The sequence below is a fragment of the Triticum urartu genome, chromosome 2, assembly GCF_003073215.2.
Source record: "Triticum urartu cultivar G1812 chromosome 2, Tu2.1, whole genome shotgun sequence".
In the NCBI taxonomy this organism is placed as follows: domain Eukaryota; kingdom Viridiplantae; phylum Streptophyta; class Magnoliopsida; order Poales; family Poaceae; genus Triticum; species Triticum urartu.
The window spans coordinates 243,838,506-243,861,962 of record NC_053023.1 but is presented as its reverse complement, the minus strand read 5'-3'; the positions used below and the strand labels follow the sequence as shown (position 1 = coordinate 243,861,962).

At 48.0% G+C, this 23,457-nt stretch overlaps 1 protein-coding gene across 1 annotated transcript in view; it reads right to left on the bottom strand.

The window, feature by feature from the left end:
• Nucleotides 1–12,403: 12,403 nt before the first annotated feature.
• The window catches only part of LOC125536035, a 14,314-nt gene continuing 3,260 nt past the window's right edge, over nt 12,404–23,457 (bottom strand). Inside the window, exons 5-6 of the mRNA XM_048699109.1 lie at nt 13,089–13,478; nt 12,404–12,943 (exon numbers count right to left, since the gene is read on the bottom strand). Of these exons, the coding sequence (XP_048555066.1) occupies nt 12,404–12,943; nt 13,089–13,478 (930 nt within the window). The remainder of the gene's footprint in view (nt 12,944–13,088; nt 13,479–23,457) is intronic.

The window sequence follows — 23,457 nt, the reverse complement described above, 5'->3', positions numbered from 1 at the left end:
TGGCCATATGAGATAAACAGCTCAAGGACTTAGTGGAATTGCTAAGTCCCTGAAATCAGCATTACCAAGTGCCTCACTTTCGAAACTTCTGCTAGACACCACACACATCACAAAAGTACATGGGTTGCACCTCTGGAAAGATGGCAAAACCCTTAACAAAACATACGTAGAGCTCATGGGCATATCATGCACACACTAATCATGGCAAAAATGGCAAATATCTAAATGGAGTAGCGGATCTGACAATTATCTCAAGTAGCCCTCTTCTAACAGCATTTCGGGCATCAAGATGAACTCAAATGAAAATGATGCAATGGAATGAAATGATGTACTCTCTGAGGCGAACATTTTGATATGCTATATGCCCAAAACGGAGCTACGGATGCGGAGTTATAGCATGATGAAATATGCAAAATGATTAGGGTTTCGGGCAAAAGTCAACCCGAGATATTTTCCCAGATCTGGATCTGGATCGGCGCGGACTTCGAGGACGACCGGAACAGTGCTCGCCGGAGGAGGGAGATGGCCAGAGGAGGGAGAGCTCGCCGGAGGACTTGCCGGCCGGGGAGAGGACGGCGAGGCGGCGGTGGAGGGCGGCGTCGACGGGGGCGGCGGCCGCCGGAGCTGCCGGGGCAGCGCGGTCGAGGCGTCGTCGGGCGGTGGTGGCGTGGAGGCGCGACGGCCGGCGACGAGCTCGGGCGGCGGCGCGGAGGGCGGCGTCGGCGGGAAAGGAGCCGGCGTGGGGAGGCGGCGGCCGGGCCCGAGAGGGCCTCCCGCGGGCCGGGCGGGCTGCGGCGGCTGAGGCGGTGTCGGGCCACGTGGCGGCCTGTGGTTCGCCGCGGGCGGCAACGGACGTGTCCGGCCACGCGGAGAGGGTGGATCTAGGGTTTCGGGCGAGGGGATCCGCGAATTTTGAGGAGGGGTTCTATATATAGGCATAGGAGGAGCTAGGAGAGTCCAAATGAGGTGCGGTTTTCGGCCACGCGATCGTGATCGAACGCTCTAGATGATGGAGAGGGTTTATGTGGGTTTTGGGCCAACTTGGAGGGGTGTTGGGCTGCAACACACACGAGGGCTTTTCGGTCCCTCGGTTAACCGTTAGAGTATCAAACGAAGTCCAAATGGTACGAAACTTGACAGGCGGTCTACCGGTAGTAAACCAAGGCCGCTTGGCAAGTCTCGGTCCAATCCGGAAATGTTTAATCCCCACACATGAAAGAAAGGCTAGAAAAGACCACCGGAGGAGAACGAAGCGCCGGAATGCAAAACGGACAACAGGGAAAATGCTCGAATGCATGAGATGAACACGTATGCAAATGCAATGCACATGATGACATGATATGAGATGCATGACAACAATAACAACACACGGAGACAAAGACCCGAACCCGAGAAAATAAAATAACTTAAAGCCAGAAACGGCAAGAGTTGGAGTACAAATTGGGTAAGTTACATCCGGGGTGTTACACTCAGCCCCTCTTATAGCGTTGTTAGTTGCAAGTGAAGATTGAAGTTTGTTCCTTGTTGGAACATGGATATGTTGTTCCTTGTTGGAACATGTTTACTTGTTGGGATATCACAATATCTCTTATTTAATTAATGCATCTATATACTTGGTAAAGGGTGGAAGGCTCGGCCTTTTGCCTAGTGTTTTGTTCCACTCTTGCCGCCCTAGTTTCCGTCATATCGGTGTTATGTTCCCGGATTTTGCGTTCCTTGTGCGGTTCGGTTATAATGGGAACCCCTTGACAGTTCGCCTTGAATAAAACTTCTCCAGCAATGCCCAACATTGGTTTTACCATTCGCCACCTAGCCTTTTCTTTCCCTTGGGTCGGCCAGCCCAAGGGTCATCTTTATTTTAAACCCCCCCGGGCCAGTGCTCCTCTGAGTGTTGGTCCAAACTAGAGTCATGTGCAGCGCTCCCTCGAGGAAACTTGAGGTTTGGTTTTAGTTGTATGGAGAGCTCATCTGAGTGTGCCTTGAGAACGAGATATGTGCAGCTCCTACCGGGATTTGTCGGCACATTCGGGCGGTGTTGCTGGTTTAGTTTTACCTTGTCGAAATGTCTTGTAACCGGGATTCCGAGTCTGATCGGGTCTTCCCACTAGAAGGAATATCCTTCTTTGACCGTGAGAGCTTGTCATGGGCTAAGTTGGGACACCCCTGCAGGGATTTGAACTTTCGAAAACTGTGCCCGCGGTTATGGGCAGATGGTAATTTGTTAACGTTCGGTTGTAGAAACCTGAAGTTGACCTTAATTAAAATGCATCAACCGCGTGTGTAACCGTGATGGTCTCTTTCCGGCTGAGTCCGGGAAGTGAACACGGTGTTGGAGTTATGCTTGACGTAGGTTGTTCTAGGATCACTTCTTGATCATAGTTTCTCGATCGTGCTTTGCCTTCTCTTCTCACTCTCATTTGCGTCTGATAGTCACCATATATGCTACTCGCTTGCTGCAGCTCCACCTCATACCTTTTACCCTTCCTATAAGCTTAAATAGTCTTGATCGCGAGGGTGCGAGATTGCTGAGTCCCCGTGGCTCACAGATACTTCCAAAACCAGCTTGCAGGTGCCGATGAGTCCGTGCAGATGACGCAACCAAGCTCAGGAGGAGCTCGATGAAGATCTTGTCCTTTGTGTTGCTTCGTTCTAGTTGATCAGTAGTGGAGCCCAGTTGGGGTCGATCGGGGACCGTGTCGCATTTCGGGTTCTTCTTTTATTTTGGTTCCGTAGTCGGACCTTGATTGTATTTGGATGATGTAATGCTTTATTCTTGTATTGTGTGAAGTGGCGATTGTAAGCCAACTATGTATCTCCTTCCCTTATGTATTACATGGGTTGTGTGAAGATTACCTCGCTTGCGACATTGCTTTCAATGCGGTTATGCCTCTAAGTCGTGCTTCGACACGTGGGAGATATAGCCGCATCGAGGGCGTTACAAGTTGGTAATCAGAGCCTTCCCCGACCTTAGGAGCCCCACTGCTTGATCGTTATTAGCGGCCGAGTTGAGTCTAGAAAAATGTTTTGAGTCATTTAGGAATTATATATCGGAGAGTTTAGGAATTATTTTTACTCCCCAGTCCCTTCATCGCTCTGGTGAGGCATCCTGACGTAGAGTTTTGACTATTCTCTCCTCAAATTTCACTAAAAAAATTAGGATCATGCGGGTATCTTGGAATCGTTCCGATGGTTTTGTGACGAGAATATTGTTCTTGGTGCCTCCTGTCATTTAGGGGTTGTGGCAGTGTTCCGGGGAGTTGAGCTCCGAGGTGTTGTCGTCACAATTTTATCGTTGCAGTTCTGGAATACCTGAGTTTAGTACGCCGACATCAAAAATCTCTTTTATGAAGTTGTTGGTGAGATAACCTCGGCACCACCCAGTACTGGGGCGGGAGTTCGGGAGTATTGCCATAACTCGTATAACGGATGCTTTTCGAAGATTGAGGTAGACGATTTCCGAAGGTTTCTTGGTTATGTGTTGAAGGATGGATACAGCTAGATGTAGGATTTGCTAGTTTGGGTGAGATATTATGCTTCCCCTGTATCCCCAACACCTGATTGCATAACCGGAAAATTTCGGGAGTTTATAAGTGGGAATTCAAGTAGTTCTTAGGATATCTTTCTGACAGATGTATGATATGAAATTGGGGTTCGACGTCTAGTGGTCCTCCTATTCACGGTTGGTTTTATAGTGGTCTCGTTGTGTCTTAAAGAGTCCTTGGCTATGCCGACTCGGGGACGCTTCGTATGTCATGTGCACTGCCTTGTACATGATGGTGTTGTACGATCGAGCCCGTGTAGGCCCCACCACGAAAACTTTGGATGAAATCTCTATCATATGTTTGTTCCAGCTTATTCTGCAAGCCAATCCTTTGTTTTGTTTTGAGTGTGGTATTCGAGTTGCTTCGGAGTCAAATGTTGGTTCCATACCTTTTTTTCCTAAGCGGTGTTCTCATACCCCTATGTGAACACTAATCCTTCTCGGTCATCGAGATTGTCTTGTCAACCCTTTTCAACCGACGTGTTTCTCTTCAAGTGGATCCGATCATTTCAACATCCGCAAGATCAATTCTAAGTTTCTCAACGGTGTTCGTTTCATCCATTCCAAATTGTCTTTGTTTTTCCCACCCTCCCTCCCTTTGTTTTTCTCCAAGGATTCAGATTTCTTAATCAAGGATCCATCTTATTGGTTATGAAGTCTCTCCATTCTTTTCCATCAATATTCTTATCCGGTGTTTCTCATGAAGATTCTAACGGAGCTTCAAGTGTTGTATTCTGCGATCTTTTCTTCTCCGGTGGATTCAATTCAAACTTTGGTATTGAGCATTGTCTTTTCTTTTTGTCCAATGCTTTTCTTATGCCGGTGCACCTCATAATCGTTCACCTCTCGCTATTATTTTGTTCTGGAGTGCTAAAGATATCTCAGAAGATTCGTGTTTCCACTCTTAATCCCTTCAAGCTATTTTGAGGATGTTATCTCATTCAATCCTTTTAATTCCACCAGTGCAACCTCTCTTTTAATCATTCTAACGATGTTTTCTTTTGAGTGAGCTCTAACGCACAGGTCTTTTCCCAGGATCTTACCTGACTCTTCTAATTCTCATAGAGATACCCTTAAAATTCTTTTCGAAGTTTGACGTAAGAATGATTCATCATCAGTCATATGTATTTCTCCAAGATCTTTCAAATTCTTTTCATCGTTGGCTCAACCTTTCCATTCTTCATTCCGGAGTGCCTCAATAATTATTGGTGGTGTTTCTCGTCGTCATTCTCAGATTTTGAAGACCGAAGAAGAGTTTCTCTTAAATCTTGCTCCATTCTCTTCAAGATTCATGATTCTAGCTTGTTGCTATCCTCTCATAATTGTTTTCGATTGTGGGAATTCTTTTCACCCATCCGGTGCAATACAGGAGTCTTTTCAGGTTGATTATCCGGAGTCCATCAATTCAGGTTTATTCATTCTCAGCTTTCAGTTATCATTCTCCAATCTTACCGGTGCTTCGTTCAAATGTTCTCTAATCAGTTCGTGATCCCTTCGTTCACTTGTATCTAAATTCTCTCAAGTATCCTCATTCATTTCATAATTCTAACCGGTGTTCCTTTATCTTCCTTTCGGTCATTTTAATTCTTACGGTGGTTCGTGCAAGATTCCTCTTCTTTCGTTCTCTTATTAATTCATTTGTTGTTTCGATTCCACCGGTGTTTCGTGGAAGGCATTCTCAAGTTGGCGCGATATCTATCTTAATATTTTCTACGAGAATAATTAGTATGCCAATTCCATTGATTGTCGTCAATTTATTTGATGAAGGATAAGCATAATGTAATTCTTATTATTGTTTCATCCAAGAGATTAATTCCTTATTCCGGAGGTTCACCAAATTCTTGGTTTCACTTGTTTTCATCTTTTCTTTCCCGGAGTTCCAAGCTCTAATTATCACGGAGATCCATCTAAATCATTGCAAGGATTCACCTTGTGTTTTCAATTTCTCTTTCTTTTGTTACCGGAGTTCTTCATGGAGGCGTGACATGGTGTTTCATCAAGGATTTATTCCCTTCTCGAAGCGTTCATCAAGGATTTCCTTTAAGGATTGTCGCTCTTATGGTGTTTATCAATGATCCAAGTTCTTCATTTATCCTTTCCGGTGCGATATACTTTCTCGTCAATTTATTCATATCAATCCAATTCTTTTTCCCGTTAGTGGCAGGTTGTCACCTCATAATTTGAGATGTATTCCACAAGACCATATCAAGCTTATTCTTTTCGTTGTTGGTGTTCCAACAACTCCGTTCGACCCTTCTCCTAAAGATGCCTTTTCAAGCTCTTTTGTGGCACAAGTTGGCATTTTCTTCTCAATTCTCCTATTTCAATTATCTATCTTCTATTCTTCCGTTCCGGAGGCATTGTGATGTTGCTCTCCTCAACCCATCTTCTCGGATTGTCAGGACCATGTTCTTCTCGTGCTTATCCTTTTAACCGGAGTGTTGTGTCCCTTTGCTCAAGCCCTTTCATTTTATCAGGTCTTTCATATCTTATCAACCAAAGTGCTACCCAAATCGGTTCTTTCTTTTCCCCTTTTCATAATGGAGTGCTTTTAACTTTATTCTTCTCCGTTGCTTTCTTTCTTCCAATTTGTTCAACCTCTAAAGGATCGTGGTTTCTCTCGTTTGTCAAAGAAGCAACTTAGTTTTACCTCTTCTCTCTCTCTTCCGTTTTTCCCTCCGGTGCCATTCTAGATCTCGGGACGAGATCCTCTCGTAGTGGTGGATGGTTGTAACGCCCCGATACCGATGTGCCAGGTGTCCTCCAGTTATTCGCTGTTGTTGCCTTGTCATTGCTTGCGTGTCATGCATCTCATATCATGTCATCATGTGCATTGCATTCGCATACGTGTTCGTCTCATGCATCCGAGCATTTTCCCCATTGTCCGTTTTGCATTCCGGTGCTCCGTTCTCCTCCGGTGGTCATTTCTAACTTTCTTTCGTGTGTGGGGGTTAAACATTTCCGGATTGGACCGAGACTTGTCAAGCGGACTTGGTTTACTACCGGTAGACCGCCTGTCAAGTTTCGTAACATTTGGACTTCGTTTGATGCTCCAACGGTTAACCGAGGGACCGAGAAGGCCTCGTGTGTGTTGCAGCCCAACACCCCTTCAATTTGGCTCAAAAGCCACCAAAACCCTCTCCATCATCTAGAGCGTTCGATCACGAGCGCGTGGCCAAAAACCGCACCTCATTTGGACTCTCCTAGCTCCCTCTATGCCTATATAAAGATCCCCCACGAAAATCTCGGGTCTTCCCCTTCCTCTAACCCTAAATTTCCCTCGCGCCACGCCGGACATGTCCGAACCCGGCCGGACAGACCCGCCGCCGCCGCCCGCGCCAGTGACCTCCCGCCAAGTGGCACGCCGCGGCCTAGAGAGCCCGGATCGGGCCCTCCCGGCCCATCTCCCCGCGCGCCGCCTGCTCCCTTGCGTCGCCGCCCGCAGCATCCGTCCGGCTCCACCGCCTTCCGCGTTGGTGAGCGCCGTCCTCCGCGCCGGCGACCGCGCCGCTCCGTCCTCGCCGCCGTCCGGCCTCCCTGTCGAGCGCCGCCGCCGCCATACGCCGCCATCGCCGGTGCCGAGATCCCCCCCGGCGAGCTCCTTCCTCTCCCCGCTGCTCCGGCAACCTCCCTCGTCTCTGGCAACCCGACTCCGGCGAACTGCTACAGTAACGGCGAGATCCGGATCTGGATCGGGTTGACTTTCCCCTCCCGAAACCCTAATTATTTTTCGATGTTCATCATGTCGTAACTTTGCATCCGTAGCTCCGATTCATGCGTGTAGCATATCAGAATGTTCGTCTCAGAGAGTACATCATTTCATCTCACTGCATCATTTTCATTTGAACTCATCTTGATGCCCGAAATGCTATTGGAAGTATGCTATTGGAGATAATTGCCAGATCTGCTGCTCCAAATAGCTATTTGTCATTTTTTGCCATGATTATTGTGTGCATAATATGCCCCTGAGCTCTACATATGTTTTGTTATATGCTTTGTCATCTATCCAGAGGTGCCATCCATGTATTTTTGTGATGTGTGTGGTGACTAGCACAAGCTTGCAAAGTGGTGCATTTGTTAATGCTGATTTCAGGGACTTAGCCATTCCACTAAGTCCTTGAGTTGTTCTTATCATTATGCCATATGTTCATGTTGTTTCCTAGTGATCCGTGCCTCTTTTGAGGATGATCAGTAAGGATATTTTGTTAATCTTGTAGTGCTCTATCCATCCATGTCTTTGTTTGCAATTATGGAGCACCCTAGCTTGAGTCACTCGAGCTCGACTTTTGCCATTTCGTGAATCTGGGCAGATTGTCTACTTGTTAGCGATTTTGCCGGGGATGTTGTAGTTGATCCGTGCATGCTATGTTATTGTTCTTGCCATGTGTAGCTTGTATAAGGTGTATTCTTGATGGGTGTATGTTTAGATTGTCATGCCTTGCTCTGTAGTGAGTGCATCGAGCTCGTAAACATGCCTACTTGATATCTGATTTTGCGTGCTCCAGTTTTTCACTAAGTCTGTGATTTGTTTATGTTTTTGCCATGTTCACATGCTTGCAATTGTATTTTCTGATCCCTTTTAGCTCAAGGTCACTAAGGGACTTTTGGTAAACTCTTTGAGTAGCTCCATGCCATGCTTTACTTTGCCATGTTCAGGCCATGTAGCATATAGTTTTCATGCTCCAAAGTGTGCTACCTGATCTGAAATTCCAGGCTTGTGTTAATTTCACTAAGTCTGAAATCTGTTTACCGTTTGCATTTTTGCCATGCTTGTTTGAACCTGTTAATGGATGAATTAGCCGTAGCTCAGTGTTCATCTTATGTCAAGCATCATGTGTGGATCCCTGCCATGTATTTTGTTGCCATGTTTGAGTGCTATAGCATGTTTGTCTTGTTGCATTTAGATGGCTACTTGCTGTTTATCGCAGACCGGTGCCATATTTGTTTTGCTTGCCATTTCCAAACCGTGTCTCCGATTCCGGCGTTCTTTATATAGTTTTCAACTGAAATCATCTCACCTTTCCACTGGCAGACTTTTATTTCCATGTTGAGGCCAGGTTCATTCATTCCCTTGCAAATCATGCATATGCATCGCATACCGCATCCCGCATATTCATACCATGTTCATGTGTGGTTTGTTTACTATGTTGTGTGCTTCTTTCCGGTGTTTGCTTCTTCGGGTTGGTTCCAGTAATGTCGCGTTTGTGAGTACCCATTCATCTACGTCCGTTTGTCTTCTTCATGGACTCGTTCTTCTTCCTTGCGGGATCTCAGGCAAGATGACCATACCCTCGAAATCACTTCTATCTTTGCTTGCTAGTTGCTCGCTCTTTTGCTATGCCTATGCTGCGATACCTACCACTTGCTTATCATGCCTCCTATATTGTTGAACCAAGCCTCTAACCCACCTTGTCCTAGCAAACCGTTGTTTGGCTATGTTACCGCTTTGCTCAGCCCCTCTTATAGCGTTGTTAGTTGCAGGTGAAGATTGAAGTTTGTTCCTTGTTGGAACATGGAGATGTTGTTCCTTGTTGGAACATGTTTACTTGTTGGGATATCACAATATCTCTTATTTAATTAATGCATCTATATACTTGGTAAAGGGTGGAAGGCTCGGCCTTTTGCCTAGTGTTTTGTTCCACTCTTGCCGTCCTAGTTTCCGTCATATCGGTGTTATGTTCCCGGATTTTGCGTTCCTTACGCGGTTGGGTTATAATGGGAACCCCTTGACAGTTCGCCTTGAATAAAACTTCTCCAGCAATGCCCAACATTTGTTTTACCATTCGCCACCTAGCCTTTTCTTTCCCTTGGGTCGGCCAGCCCAAGGGTCATCTTTATTTTAACCCCCCCCCCCCCCCCCCCCCCCCCCCCCCCCCGGGCCAGTGCTCCTCTGAGTGTTGGTCCAAACTAGAGTCCTATGCAGCGCCCCCTCGGGGAAACTCGAGGTTTGGTTTTAGTTGTATGGAGAGATCATCTGAGTGTGCCCTGAGAACGAGATATGTGCAGCTCCTATCGGGATTTGTCGGCACATTCGGGCGGTGTTGCTGGTTTAGTTTTACCTTGTCGACAATGTCTTGTAAGCGGGATTCCGAGTCTGATCGGGTCTTCCCGCTAGAAGGAATATCTTCCGTTGACCGTGAGAGCTTGTCATGGGCTAAGTTGGGACACCCCTGCAGGGATTTGAACTTTCGAAAACCGTGCCCGCGGTTATGGGAAGATGGGAATTTGTTAACGTCCGGTTGTAGAAACCTGAAGTTGACCTTAATTAAAATGCATCAACCGTGTGTGTAACCGTGATGGTCTATTTCCGGCGGAGTCCGGGAAGTGAACACGGTGTTGGAGTTATGCTTAATGTAGGTTGTTCTAGGATCACTTCTTGATCATAGTTTCTCGATCGTGCTTTGCCTTCTCTTCTCACTCTCATTTGCGTCTGATAGTCACCATATATGCTAATCGCTTGCTGGAGCTCCACCTCATACCTTTTACCCTTCCTATAAGCTTAAATAGTCTTGATCGCGAGGGTGTGAGATTGCTGAGTCCCCGTAGCTCACAGATACTTCCAAAACCAGCTTGCAGGTGCCGATGAGTCCGTGCAGATGATGCAACCAAGCTCAGGAGGAGCTCGATGAAGATCTTGTCCTTTGTGTTGCTTCGTTCTAGTTGATCAGTAGTGGAGCCCAGTTGGGGTCGATCGGGGACCGTGTCGCATTTGGGGTTCTTCTTTTATTTTGGTTCCGTAGTCGGACCTTGATTGTATTTGGATGATGTAATGCTTTATTCTTGTATTGTGTGAAGTGGCGATTGTAAGCCAACTATGTATCTCTTTCTCTTATGTATTACATGGGTTGTGTGAAGATTACCTCGCTTGCGACATTGCTTTCAATGCGGTTATGCCTCTAAGTCGTGCTTCAACACGTGGGAGATATAGCCGCATCGAGGGCGTTATAAGTTGCTTCGGTGGGATTTGAGAGAGAAGGACTTGGGCACTCCGTGTGCCCTTGCCATTTCATTTGGTGCATCGGTTTGAGTTCTCCACGTGATACGTGGAAGTTACAAGTTGAGAAGCTTATTACTCTTGGGTGCTTGGGACCTTTGAGCTTGTTCCTCTTGGGTGCTTGGGCGCCCTAGATGGTTGGTGGTGTTCGGAGCTCAATCATTGTGGTGTAAAGCTCCGGGCAAGCGTCGGGGTCTCCAATTAGGTTGTGGAGATCGCCCCGAGCAATTTGACGGGTACCGGTGACCGCCCCCAAGGGTTGCCAAAGTGTACGGGTTCGGTGACCGCCCCCAAGGGTTGCCATTTGTACGGGTTCGGTGACCGCCCTCAAGGGTCCCTTAGTGGAATCACGGCATATTGCATTGTGCGAGGGCGTGAGGAGATTACGGTGGCCCTAGTGGCTTCTTGGGGAGCATTGTGCCTCCACACCGCTCCAAACGGAGATTAGCATCCGCAAGGGTGTGAACTTCGGGATACATCGTCGTCTCCGCATGCCCCGGTTATCTCTTAACCGAGCCCTTTACTTATGCACTTTACTTTGTGATAGCCATATTGTTTCTTGTCATATATCTTGCTATCACATAGTTTTTTATCTTGCTTAGTATAAGTTCTTGGTGCACATAGGTGAGCCTAGTTGTTGTAGGTTTTGTGTTTGACAAATTAACTGGTAGGTTTATTCCGCATTTGTTCAAGCCTAAACCGTAATTATTTTAAAGCGCCTATTCACCCCACCCCTCTAGGCGACATCCACAATCTTTCAACTGTGTCATCCGCCAGCACGAAGCATGGGGCTTCCACTTAGGCATGGGTGGGAGTCCCCGTGAGTCCCCAGGGCGGCGCTCGGGAGACTCCGGGACGTGTACAACCCCACTCATTATTACATGAGAGTGTCACAAGCAGAGATTGGGGAGGCGCATGGCGCTCGCCTGTCATGGGTAGAACTTCCAAAGGTACTGGATGTTCCAAGCATTCTAGATGGGGACCCTGTCCTGCATCTCCAGGCGCGCGGCGCCAGGCCTGGAGGCACGGGCGACCCTGAACGGGCCCTCCCACATAGGTGAGAGCTTGTGAAGCCCCTCCCTAGAGAGTTCCCGCCTCAGGACGAGGTCACCCACCTCGAGGGTCCTGGAGCGGACACCACAGCAGTGATACCACGGCAGCGCCTGCTGGTTCCTTGCGGTGCGGAGCAAGGCTTGGCGGCGGGCCTCCTCCCCGAGCACGAGATCTGTCCCCCGCTAGGCGTCCTGGCATGCCTCGTCAAATGCCAAGACCCGCGGGGAGTGATGTTCGGCCTCGTGTGGGAGGACCGCCTCAGCCCCGTAGACGAGGAAGAACGGGGTCTCATCGGTGGGCTTAGTTGCGGTGGTGCGGATGGACTACAACAAAAACTGAAGCTCACCGAGCCAACCCCTGCCGCAAGCCTCGAGATTCTTCTTGAAGCTCCTCATTTTGAGGCCCCACAGGACCTCCACGTTGGCGCGTTCGGCTTGGCCGTTACTCCGTGGGTGTGCCACCAAAGCGTAGCATATCTGCTTTCCAAGGTTAGCACAATATGTCCTGAAGAGATTGCTTGTAAACTGAGAGCCATTGTCAGTGATGATATGGTTGGGGACCCCAAAGTGGCTCACGAGGCCCTTGATGAACTTGACGACTGAACCAGGAGGGATGGTGCGCAGGGGCTCCACCTCCGCCCACTTAGTGAATTTGTCGATGGCGACGTAGAGGTAGAGATAGCCTCCGGCTACTCGGGGAAACGGGGCTAGGATATCCAGCCCCCAGACCACGAATGGCCACGAGAGCGGGATGGTCTAGAGTCCCTGAGCGGGCTGGTGGATCTGTTTGGCATGGAACTGGCAGGCCTCACACGATCACACCACCTCGGTGGCATCAATGAGCGTCGTGGGCCAGTAGAATCCGCTGCGGAAAGCCTTGACCACGAGGGTGCGCGATGAAGAATGGTGTCCACAATCCCCGTCGTGGATGTCAGCCAGCAATTTGCGCCCTTGCTCCTTGGATGTGCACCACAGCAAGACGTCGTTGGGGCGTCTTCGGTAGATCTCTCCGTCCTGCAAGCAATAGGCAGTGGCCTGACGGGCCACTTGTTCTGCGTCTTCCTCCTTCTCCAGCAAGGCGCCGCGGAGCAGGTACGCCTTGAACTCTTCGGTCCAGCAGCCCTCTTGAGGTTCCAGCGCCAGGGGCGGGCGGGCTCCTAAGGTTGGGCCGCAGGCCGGGGCACCCGAGGAGGGGGCCCGGGGCGGTTCCTCCCGAAGCAGCGCCTGGTCTGCAGCAGGAGGGGCTGCCGACGGTTTGAAGAGCCTTTCCTCGAACACGCCAGGCTTCTGGGGCTCGCATCGGGACACCCTCTTGGCGATGTCTTCCACCTCCTTGTTCGTGCCGCGAGGGACGTGCTGCAATTCCAAGCCCAAGAAGCGATTTTCAATCTTGCATACCTCTTTCTAGGTATGCCTCCATGTGCTCGTCCTTAGGGTTGTATTCCTTGTTGGAGAAGTTGACGAGGAGCTGGGAGTCGCCCTTGATGGTGAGACGCTTGACCCCCAGGGCCGTCGCGGCCTTGAGGCCGGCAATCAGGCCCTCGTACTCCGTGATATTGTTGGATACCTTCTCACCATGTTGAAAGCAGAGCTGCACAACGTAGAATAGCTTTCCTGGGATTGGCGAGATGAGTACGGCTCCAGCCCCCGCGCCTTGGCGCGCGAATGCACCGTCGAAGTACACGACCCAGCCATCGGGCGCCTCGTCTTTGAGCGCTAGAGACCGATCTTCACCCATCCCTCGGTCAGGGGTATCAATCCATTCTGTCACGAAGTCAGTGAGGGTCGCGCCCTTGATGACCCTGGTGGTGCTCAACTCCAGCTGGAACGATTGTACCTCTATGTTCCATTCGGCAATCCTCCCCGCAGCATTGGGGCTAGGGAGCACCTTCTGAAGGAAATATTCCCTAGAGGCAATAATAAAGTTGTTATTAGTATTTCATTATATCATGATAAATGTATATTATTCATGCTAGAATTGTATTAACTGGAAACTTAGTACATGTGTGAATACATAGACAAACAGAGTGTCACTAGTATGCCTCTACTTGACTAGCTCGTTGAATCAATGATGGTTATGTTTCCTGACCATAGACAAGAGTTTTCACTTGGTTAACGGGATCACATCATTAGAGAATAATGTGATTGACTTGACCCATCTGTTAGCTTAGGACGATGATCGTTTAGTTTACTGCTATTGCTTTCTCCATAACTTATACATGTTCCTATGACTATGAGATTATGCAACTCCCGAATACCGGAGGAACACTTAGTGTGCTATCAAACATCACAATGTAACTGGGTGACTATAAAGATGCTCTACTGGTGTCTCCGATGGTGTTTGTTGAGTTGGCATAGATCGAGATTAGGATTTGTCACTCCGTGTATCGGAGAGGTATCTCTGGGCCCTCTCGGTAATGCACATCAATATAAGCCTTCCAAGCAATGTGACTAATGAGTTAGTTACGGGATGTAGCATTACGGAACGAGTAAATAGACTTGCCGGTAACGAGATTGAACTAGGTATGATGATACTGACGATTGAATCTCGGGCAAGTAACATACCGATGACAAAGGGAACAACGTATGTTGTAGTGCGGTTTGACCGATAAAAATCTTTGTAGAATATGTAGGAACCAATATGAGCATCCAGGTTCCGCTATTGGTTATTGACCGAAGATGAGTCTCGGTCATGTCTACATAGTTCTCGAACCTGTAGGGTCTGCACGCTTAACGTTCGGTGATGATCGGTATTATGAGTTTATGTGTTTTTATGTACTGAAGGTAGTTCGGAGTCCCGGATTTGATCACGGACATGATGAGGAGTCTCGAAATGGTCGAGACATAAATATCAATATATTGCAAGCCTATGTTTGGACATCGAAATGGTTCCGGATGAGTCCGGGCATTTTTCAGAGTACCGGGAGGTTACCGGAACCCCCCGGGGAGTATTTGGGCCTTATTGGGCCTTAATGGAATAGAGGGGAGGAAAGGAAAAGGTGGGAGGCGCGCCCCCTAGCCCAATCCGAATTGGGCGCCCCCCCCCTGTTTCCTTACTTCTCTCCTCCCCTTCCTTCTCTCCAACTCCTACTACTTGGAAGGGGGGAATCCTACTCCCGGTGGGAGTAGGACTCCCCTAGGGCGTGCCATAGAGGGCCGGCCCTCCCCCCTCCTCCACTCCTTTATATACGGGGGAGGGGGCACCCCATAGACACACAAGTTGATCATTGTCTTAATTGTGTGCGGTGCCCCCCTCCACCATAATCCACCTCGGTCATATCATAACGGTGCTTAGGCGAAGCCCTATTCCGGTAGCTTCATCATCACCGTCATCACACCGTCGTGCTGACAAAACTCTCCCTCGACACTCAGCTGGATCTAGAGTTCGTGGGGTGTCGCCGTGCTGAACGTGTGCAGATCGCGGAGGTGACGTACCTTCGGTGCTAGGATCGGTCGGATCGTGAAGACATTCGACTACATCAACCGCGTTGTCATAACGCTTCCGTTTACGGTCTACGAGGGTATGTAGACAACACTCTTCCCCTCTTGCTGCTATGCATCACCCAGATAGATCTTGCGTGTGCGTAGGAAAATTTTGAAATTACTGTGTTCCCCAACAGTGGCATCTAAGCCAGGTTTATGCGTAGATGTTATATGCATGAGTAGAACACAAAGTTGTTGTGGGCACGGGTATATACATATTGCTTGCCGTCACTAGTTGATTGTTGATTCAGCGGTATTGTTGGATGAAGCGGCTCAGACCAACATTACGTGTACACTTATGCGAGACTGGTTCTACCGACATGCTTCGCACACAGGTGGCTAGTGGGCGTCAGTTTCTCCAACTTTAGTTGAATCGGATTCAATGAACATGGTTCTTTATGAAGATCAAAAAGCAATCACTATACCGCATTGTGGTTTTTGATGCGTAGGTAAGAACGGTTCTTGCTCAGCCCGTAGCAGCCACGTAAAACTTGCAACAACAAAGTAGAGGATGTCTAACTTGTTTTTGCAGGGCATGTTGTGATGTGATATGGTCAAGACATGATGATAAATTTTATTGTATGAGATGATCATGTTTTGTAACAGAGTTATCGGCAACAGGAAGGAGCCATATAGTTGTCGCTTTATTGTATGAAATGCAATCGCCATGTAATTGCTTTAATTTATCATTAAGCGGTAGCGATAGTCGTAGAAGAAATAGTTGGCGATACGACAATGATGCTTCGATGGAGATCAAGGTTGCAAGCCAGTAACGATGGTGATCATGACAATGCTTTGGAGATGGAGATCAAAGGCACAAGATGATGATGTCCATATCATATCACTTATATTGATTGCATGTGATGTTTATCCTTTATGCATCTTATTTTGCTTAGTTCGGCGGTAGCATTATAAGATGATCTCTCACTCAATTTCAAGGTACAAGTGTTCTCCCTGAGTATGCACCGTTGCTACAGTTCGTCGTGCCGAGACACCACGAAGAAGAGAGTGTCCTTGTCATCAAGGCGGTAGCACTTGTACTTGGACTGACTCTTGGCAATCCCAATCTTCACCTTTTTCACCATAGCATCAAGAAGTTGGGCTTGGCGAATCTGGTCTTCTAAGGTAGGAGAGACTTGAAGGTTGGCGAGGAAACCTTGAGGAACAACTTGCAGATTCAGTTTGCGGAAAGCTTCACAAAGCTCGGGTTGATAAGGCTTAAGAATCAGACTGTTGCAGTAAGCCTTTCTGCTCAAAGCGTCAGCAATCACATTGGCCTTGCCTGGAGTATACTCGATACTCGGATTATACTCTTGAATCATTTCGACCCATCGAGTTTGCCTGAGGTTGAGATTAGGCTGAGTGAAGATGTACTTGAGACTCTTGTGATCAGTGAATATGTCCACTTTTCTTCCCAAGAGAAGATGTCTCCAAGTCAAAAGAGCATGCACAACTGCCGCCAACTCGAGATCATGAGTGGGGTAGTTCTTCTCATTAGGCTTCAACTGGCGAGAGGTATAAGCAACAACTTTCTTCTCTTGCATCAAAACTGCGCCAAGACCTTGGAGAGAGGCATCACAAAAGACCTCGTACGGCTTGGATTCATCAGGCGGAGTCAGAACTGGAGCAGTGATCAATTTCTCTTTCAAAGTGTTGAAAGCAATATCACACTCCGAAGACCAAACGTACTTGACGTGCTTCTGGAGAAGATTAGAGAGAGGCTTCGCGATCTTAGAAAAGTTTTCAACGAATCTTCGGCAATAGCTTGCGAGACCGAGAAAACTGCGGAGTTGCTTCACGTTCTGAGGAGGTTCCCAATTCACAATTGCAGACACCTTCTCAGGATTCACGGCAATGCCCTTGGCAGAGATGATATGACCAAGATAAAGAACCTCATCAAGCCAAAATTCACACTTGGAGAACTTGGTGTAGAACTGATGTTCTCTGAGCTTATCAAGAACCAAACGCAAGTGCTTGGCATGATCTTCCTTGTTCTTCGAGAAAACCAGAATGTCGTCGAGATAGACCAAAACGAAGTCATTGGTGTAGGCATTGAAGATGAAATTCATCATGCGAGAGAACACCGGAGGAGCGTTGGCGAGGCCAAAAGACATGACAGTGTATTCATATGAACCAAAGCTTGTTCTGAATGCTGTCTTGGGAATATCTTCTTCACGAATGCGAATCTGGTGATAACCCATACGGAGATCAAGCTTGGAGAATACTTGGGCACCTTTGAGTTGTTCGAACAGCTCATTGATGTTGGGAAGTGGGTATTTGTTCTTGATGGTCTTCTTGTTCACTGGACGGTAATCAACACAAAGTCGGTCCGTTCCATCCTTCTTCTTCACAAAAAGAACACCACAACCCCACGGAGAAGAACTAGGCCGGATGAGACCCATTCTCTCTTGCTCATCGAGTTGTTTCTTCAGCTCCTTCAACTCTTCAGGTCTGAGCTTGTAAGGACGTTTGCACACAGGTTCCGTGCCAGGCTCAAGATCAATAACGAATTCAACTGGCCGGTGCGGAGGCATTCCTGGAAGCTCTTCTGGAAAGACGTCTTGGTATTCGCAGACGACTGGAATTTGAGAGATGGCATCCAATTCACCCTTCTCATTGAGAGAAAACAGACGAGTGGTATCATCACGGGCGGCAAAGACAATTACATCCTCAGACGAATGAGTCAATTGAATCTGCCTGGCTGCACAATCAAGCTGAGCCTTGTGCTTAGAAAGCCAATCCATTCCGAGAATAAGATCAATATCCGAGTCACCAAGAACCGTTGGAGAAGCCAAGAACTTGTAGTCACCCAAAGTGATAGAAACATCCGGAACGATGGAGTTAGCCTGCATGCGCTTACCGGGAGAGACAACTGCTAAAGGACTAGGCAAAACTTGTGAAACCAATTCATGCCTATTTGTAAACGGTCTCGAGATGAAGCAATGCGATGCACCAGTGTCAAAAAGAACTTTTGCAGGAATATCATTAACAGAAAGGTTACCCATGATCACATCTGACGAGTCCTCTGCCTGAGCTGCATTCATCAAATTGACCTTGGCATGCTTGGGGTTATGCTTGACCACAGCTGTACTTGCCGATCTCACAGGAGGAGGAGGAGGAAGACGCCTCTGGTTGAAACACTTGTTGGCATAGTGACCCTTCTGTTGGCACTTGTTGCACGTGACCTCTGAAAGCGGACGGTGGTACGGAGCACTTGATCTTGGAGCTTGAGACGAAGTCTTGTTCTGAAAGCCAGGGTTGGGTGGGTGGGAAGAACCACTGCCACATTTGCTCTTCTGCTGAAACGGCTGACAGAACGGAGGAGGAGGAAGCCAAAACTTCTGCTGCTTGGCCACTTGAGTGGAGGAAGAAGGAGTAACATCTCTGACTCGCTTCCTGGAAGCATCACACCTCAACTGAGCAGCCTCTTGCTTCAGTGCCATGTTGTAGAACTCATCGTATCTCAAGGGCTCGAAGAGAACAAGAGCGAGCTGAATATCTTCTCTGAGACCACCCCTGAACTGGTATATCATGCTCTTCTCATCAGGCACGTCCTGCTTGGCAAAGCGGGCGAGCTTCTGGAACAGCTTGTTGTAGTCATAGACAGACAAAGAGCCTTGCTTCAGATTGCGGAATTCCTCACGCTTGCTTTCAACCACGCTCTGCGGAATATGATGAGCTCGGAAATCTCGACGGAAATCATCCCAAGTGATAACACGTCCACCTCTGGAATCCTTGTACTGCTGGAACCATTCTACGGCTTGATCTTTGAGTTGGAAGGAAGCGAACTTGACAAAGTCCTCAGGCCTGACGTTACTGCACTCGAAATGCTTACACAGATCCACAAGCCAATCGTCAGCATCGGTTGCCTCAACACAATTGCTGAAAGTCTTTGGCCCGTTAGCAAGGAACTGGTTGAGTGTAGCAAAGTGACTCTGATTGCTGCCTTGATTCCCTTGACTGCCTTGATTGCGCTCTTGAAGAATTTGCATGATCAGCTGTGTGTTTGCATTGGTTGCGGCCATCACAGCTTGCCATGCCTCCGGAGGAGGTGGAGGTGGTGGCGGATCAGGATTCGGAGTCGTGCGCGTTGGAGGAGCCATCCTGAAGAGGTTGACCACCATTAGCACATTGACAGACAAATATTGAAGCTGAGTCCAACGGAATGAAAATTGCAACATATAGTCTTCACATCCGAACAAAATGAACGAATGCATTCCTCTTAAAATGGTCACATATCCATAAATTGAGAAGCCACGTAGAATTAAGGTGGAGAAACAATTCAACAAGGTACGGATCAAGAACGAATAATCGGTAAGAAATCCCAATCTCAAACCAATATCCGTGGAAGAAGAACTAGAGCTACTAGAATTCCCACCTATGAAACTCCCGAACCTTTCCGGTTATGCAATCAGGTGTTGGGGATACAGGGGAAGCATAATATCTCACCCAAACTAGCAAATCCTACATCCAGCTGTATCCATCCTTCAACACATAACCAAGAAAACTTCGGAAACCATCTACCTCAACCTTCGAAAAGCATCCGTTATACAAGTTATGGCGATACTCCCGAACTCCCACCCCAGTACTGGGTGGCGTCGAGGTTATCTCACCAACGAACTGCATAAAAGAGATTTTCGATGTCGGCGAACATATCTCAAGTATTCCAGAATTGCAACGATAAAATTATGATGACAACACCTCAGAGCTCAACTCCCCGGGACACTTCCACTAAACCCCTGACAGGAGGCACCAAGACAATGTTCTCATCATAAGCCATCGAAACGATTCCAAGATACTCGCGTGATCCTAAAAAAAATTTAGTGAAATTTGAGAAGAGAAGAGTCAAAACTCTACGTCAGGATGCCTTACCAGAGCGATGAGGAGACTGGGAAGTAAAAAGAATTCCTAATCTCTCCGATATATAATTCCTAAAAGACTCAAAACATTTTTCTAGACACAACTCGGCCGCTAAGAACGATCAAGCAGTGGGGCTCCTAAGGTCGGGGAAGGCTCTGATTACCAACTTGTAACACCCTCGATGCGACTATAGCTCCCACGTGTCGAGGCACGACTTAGAGACATAATCGCATTGAAGGCATATGTCGCAAGTTAGGCAATCTTCACAACATCCCATGTAATATGAATAATAAAGGGGAGATAACATAGTTGGCTTACACTCGCCACGTCACATCAAAGTACATAAATAACATCCATCATCAAACACTCATGGCCCGACTACGGCGCCAAAATAGAAAAGAACCCAACATGCGATCAGACTCGGTATCTCGGTAACTCAAGACACTTCGACAGGTTAAAACAAGACCAGCAACACCGCCCGAATGTGCCGACAAATCCCGATAGGAGCTGCACATATCTCTTTCTCAGGGCACACTCAGATTGTCCTAGGTACGGGTAGGCCAGCCCAGAGTTGCCCCTGGTGGCCACCGATAGCTGACAGGTGGACTAACACTCAGAGGAGCACTGGCCCGGGGGGGTAAAATAAGATGACCCTTGAGTCTGCAGAACCCAAGGGAAAGAAAAGGCTAGGTGGCGAATGGTAAAACCAATGTTGGGCATTGCTGGAAAAGCTTTAATCAAGGCGAAATATCAAGGGGTTCCCATTATAACCCAACCGCGTAAGGAACGCAAAATCCGGGAACATAACACCGATATGACGGAAACTAGGGCGGCAAGAGTGGAACAAAACACTAGGCGAGAGGCCGAGCCTTCCACCATTCACCAAGTATATAGATGCATTAAGATAACATGGCAATATAATGATATCCCAACAAGTAAATAAAAGATGTTCCAACAAGGAACGGCCTCCAATCTTCACCTGCAACTAGCAACGCTATAAGAGGGGCTGAGCAAAGCGGTAACATAGCCAATCAACGGTTTGCTAGGACAATGGTGGGTTAGAGGTTTGACATGGAAATTTGGGAGGCTGACAAGCAAAAGGTAGGCATCGTAGCATTGGCATAGCAAAAGAGCGAGCAAACTAGCATAGCAAAGATAGTAGTGATTTCGAGGGTATGATCATCTTGCCTGCACAGTTGTCAGAGTTGACTGGATCCTCAAGAGCAAACTCAACGGGCTCCTCGTTAGCGAACTCGTCTCCCGGCTCTACCCAAACAAGACAAACAAGCAACAAGGATACAATCAACCACGTGCAAACTCAATCAACACGATGCAAAGATGATATGCTATGCGGGATGCGATGCGGGATGCCAAATGCAAGATATGACAGGAAAAATGCATGAACCTGTCCTCAACTTGGAAATCCAAGTGTGCCACTGGAAAGATGAGATGAAATCGCTTGAAAACGATATAAAGAACGCCGGAATCGGAGTTACGGTTTGGAAATGGCAAGCGATTCAAAATTGGCACCGGTCTGCGATTTACAGCAAGTAGGCAACTAAATGCAACGAAATGAACATGCTACAGCACCCAAACATGACAAAAAAATACATGTCAGGGATTCACACAAGATGCTTAACAAAAGTCTAGCACTGAGCTACGGCCAAATTATCCATTAACAGGTTCAAATAAGCATGGCAAAAACGCAAATGCAAAACAGATTTCAGACTTAGTGAAATTAACACTTGTCTGAAATTTCAGACCATGAAGCCCTCTTCGGAGCAACAAAACAACATGATACATGACCTGATTAAGACAAGTAAGAACATGGCATGGAGCTACTAAACAAGCTTAACAAAATACCCAAAGTGACCTGGGGCCAAAAGGGTTCACAAAATATACTAACGGGCACACGAACATAGCTAAAACACAATCAGTTTTCAGACTTTGTGAAAACTGAGACATGCTGAAATATACCTCACGAAGGCATGTAAACGAGCTCGATGCACTCACTACGGTGCAAGTCATGACAAGGCAAGCATAAATCCATTAAGAAGGCACAAAATTCTAGCTAGACATGGCAAGAACAATGGCATAGCATGCACGGATCAACTACAATAGCATCGGCAAAATCGCAAACGAGTTGACGATCTGCCCAGATTCACCACAAAGCAAAAGTAGAGCTCGATTGACTCAAGCTAGGGTGCTCCATAATTGCAAGTAAAGACATGGATTGATACAGCATAACAAGATTAACAAAACGCCTTTACTGATCATCCTCAAAAAAGGCACAGATCACTAGGAAACAAGCTGAACATATGGCATCATGAACTAAATAATCCCAGACTTTGTGAAAACTACTAAGTCCCTAAAAACAGAGTTACCGGGTGCCTCACTTTGCAAGCTTGCACAAGTCACCACACACATCACAAAAATGCATGGGTTGCACCTCTGAAAAGAAGACAAAATCCTTAACAAAACATATGAAGGACTCACAGGCATATCATGCACACAATAATCATGGCAAAAATGACAAAAGTCTAAGATGAACTAGCAGATCTGACAATTAACTCATGAAGCCTCCTTCTAACAGCATTTCGGGCATCAAGATGCACTCAAATGAAAATAATGCAATGGAATTAAATGATGTACTCGTCGAGTCGAACATTTCTATATACTATATGTCCAAAACGGAGCTACGGATGCGGAGATACGGCCGGTCAAAGTATGCATAAAAATTAGGGTTTGAAGGGAAAAAGTCAACCGTCAAATTCCCAGATCTAGATCCAGATCGGGCACGGGAACCGATGATGGCCGGGTTTACTGTAGCTCGCCGGAGATTGTCGTCGGTGGCCGGATCCGGGGGAGGGGCGGCGAGGAGGAGGCCGGAGCGGCGGCGTGGAGGCGCGGGCGGCGGCGTGGAGGCGGGCAGCGGGTCGCCGCGGAGCTCGCCGGCAAGAGGCGGGCGGCGGCGCCGGCTGCCGGAGTCGGGGAAGAGGGGGCGCGAGGCGGCGCGGCTTGAGGCAGGCGGCGGCCCGGGCGAGGTGGAGGCGGGGGCCGGAGATGGGCCTGGCTGGCCGCGGTCGGTGGAGGCGGCCGGGTGCCACGTGGCGCGCCCTGGTTCGTCGCGGGCGGCGGCGGCGGTTTGTCCGGCCGGCACGGACGTGTCCGGCGCGGCGCGGAGATCTTTTTTTTTAAACTAGGGTTTCGGAGAGGGAGAGAGATCCGAAAAACGGGGGGGCTATTTATAGGCATAAGTGGAGCTAGGAGAGTCCAAATGAGGTGCGGTTTTCGGCCACGCGATCGTGATCGAACACTCTACGACATGGAGCAGAGTTTGGTGGGTTTTGGGCCAAATTGGAGGGGTGTTGGGCTGCAACACACACAAGGCCTTTTCGGTCCCTCGGTTAACCGTTGGAGTATCAAACGAAGTTCAAATGATACGAAACTTGACAGGCGGTCTACCGGTAGTAAACCAAGGCCGCTTGGCAAGTCTCGGTCCAATCCGGAAATGTTTAATCCCCACA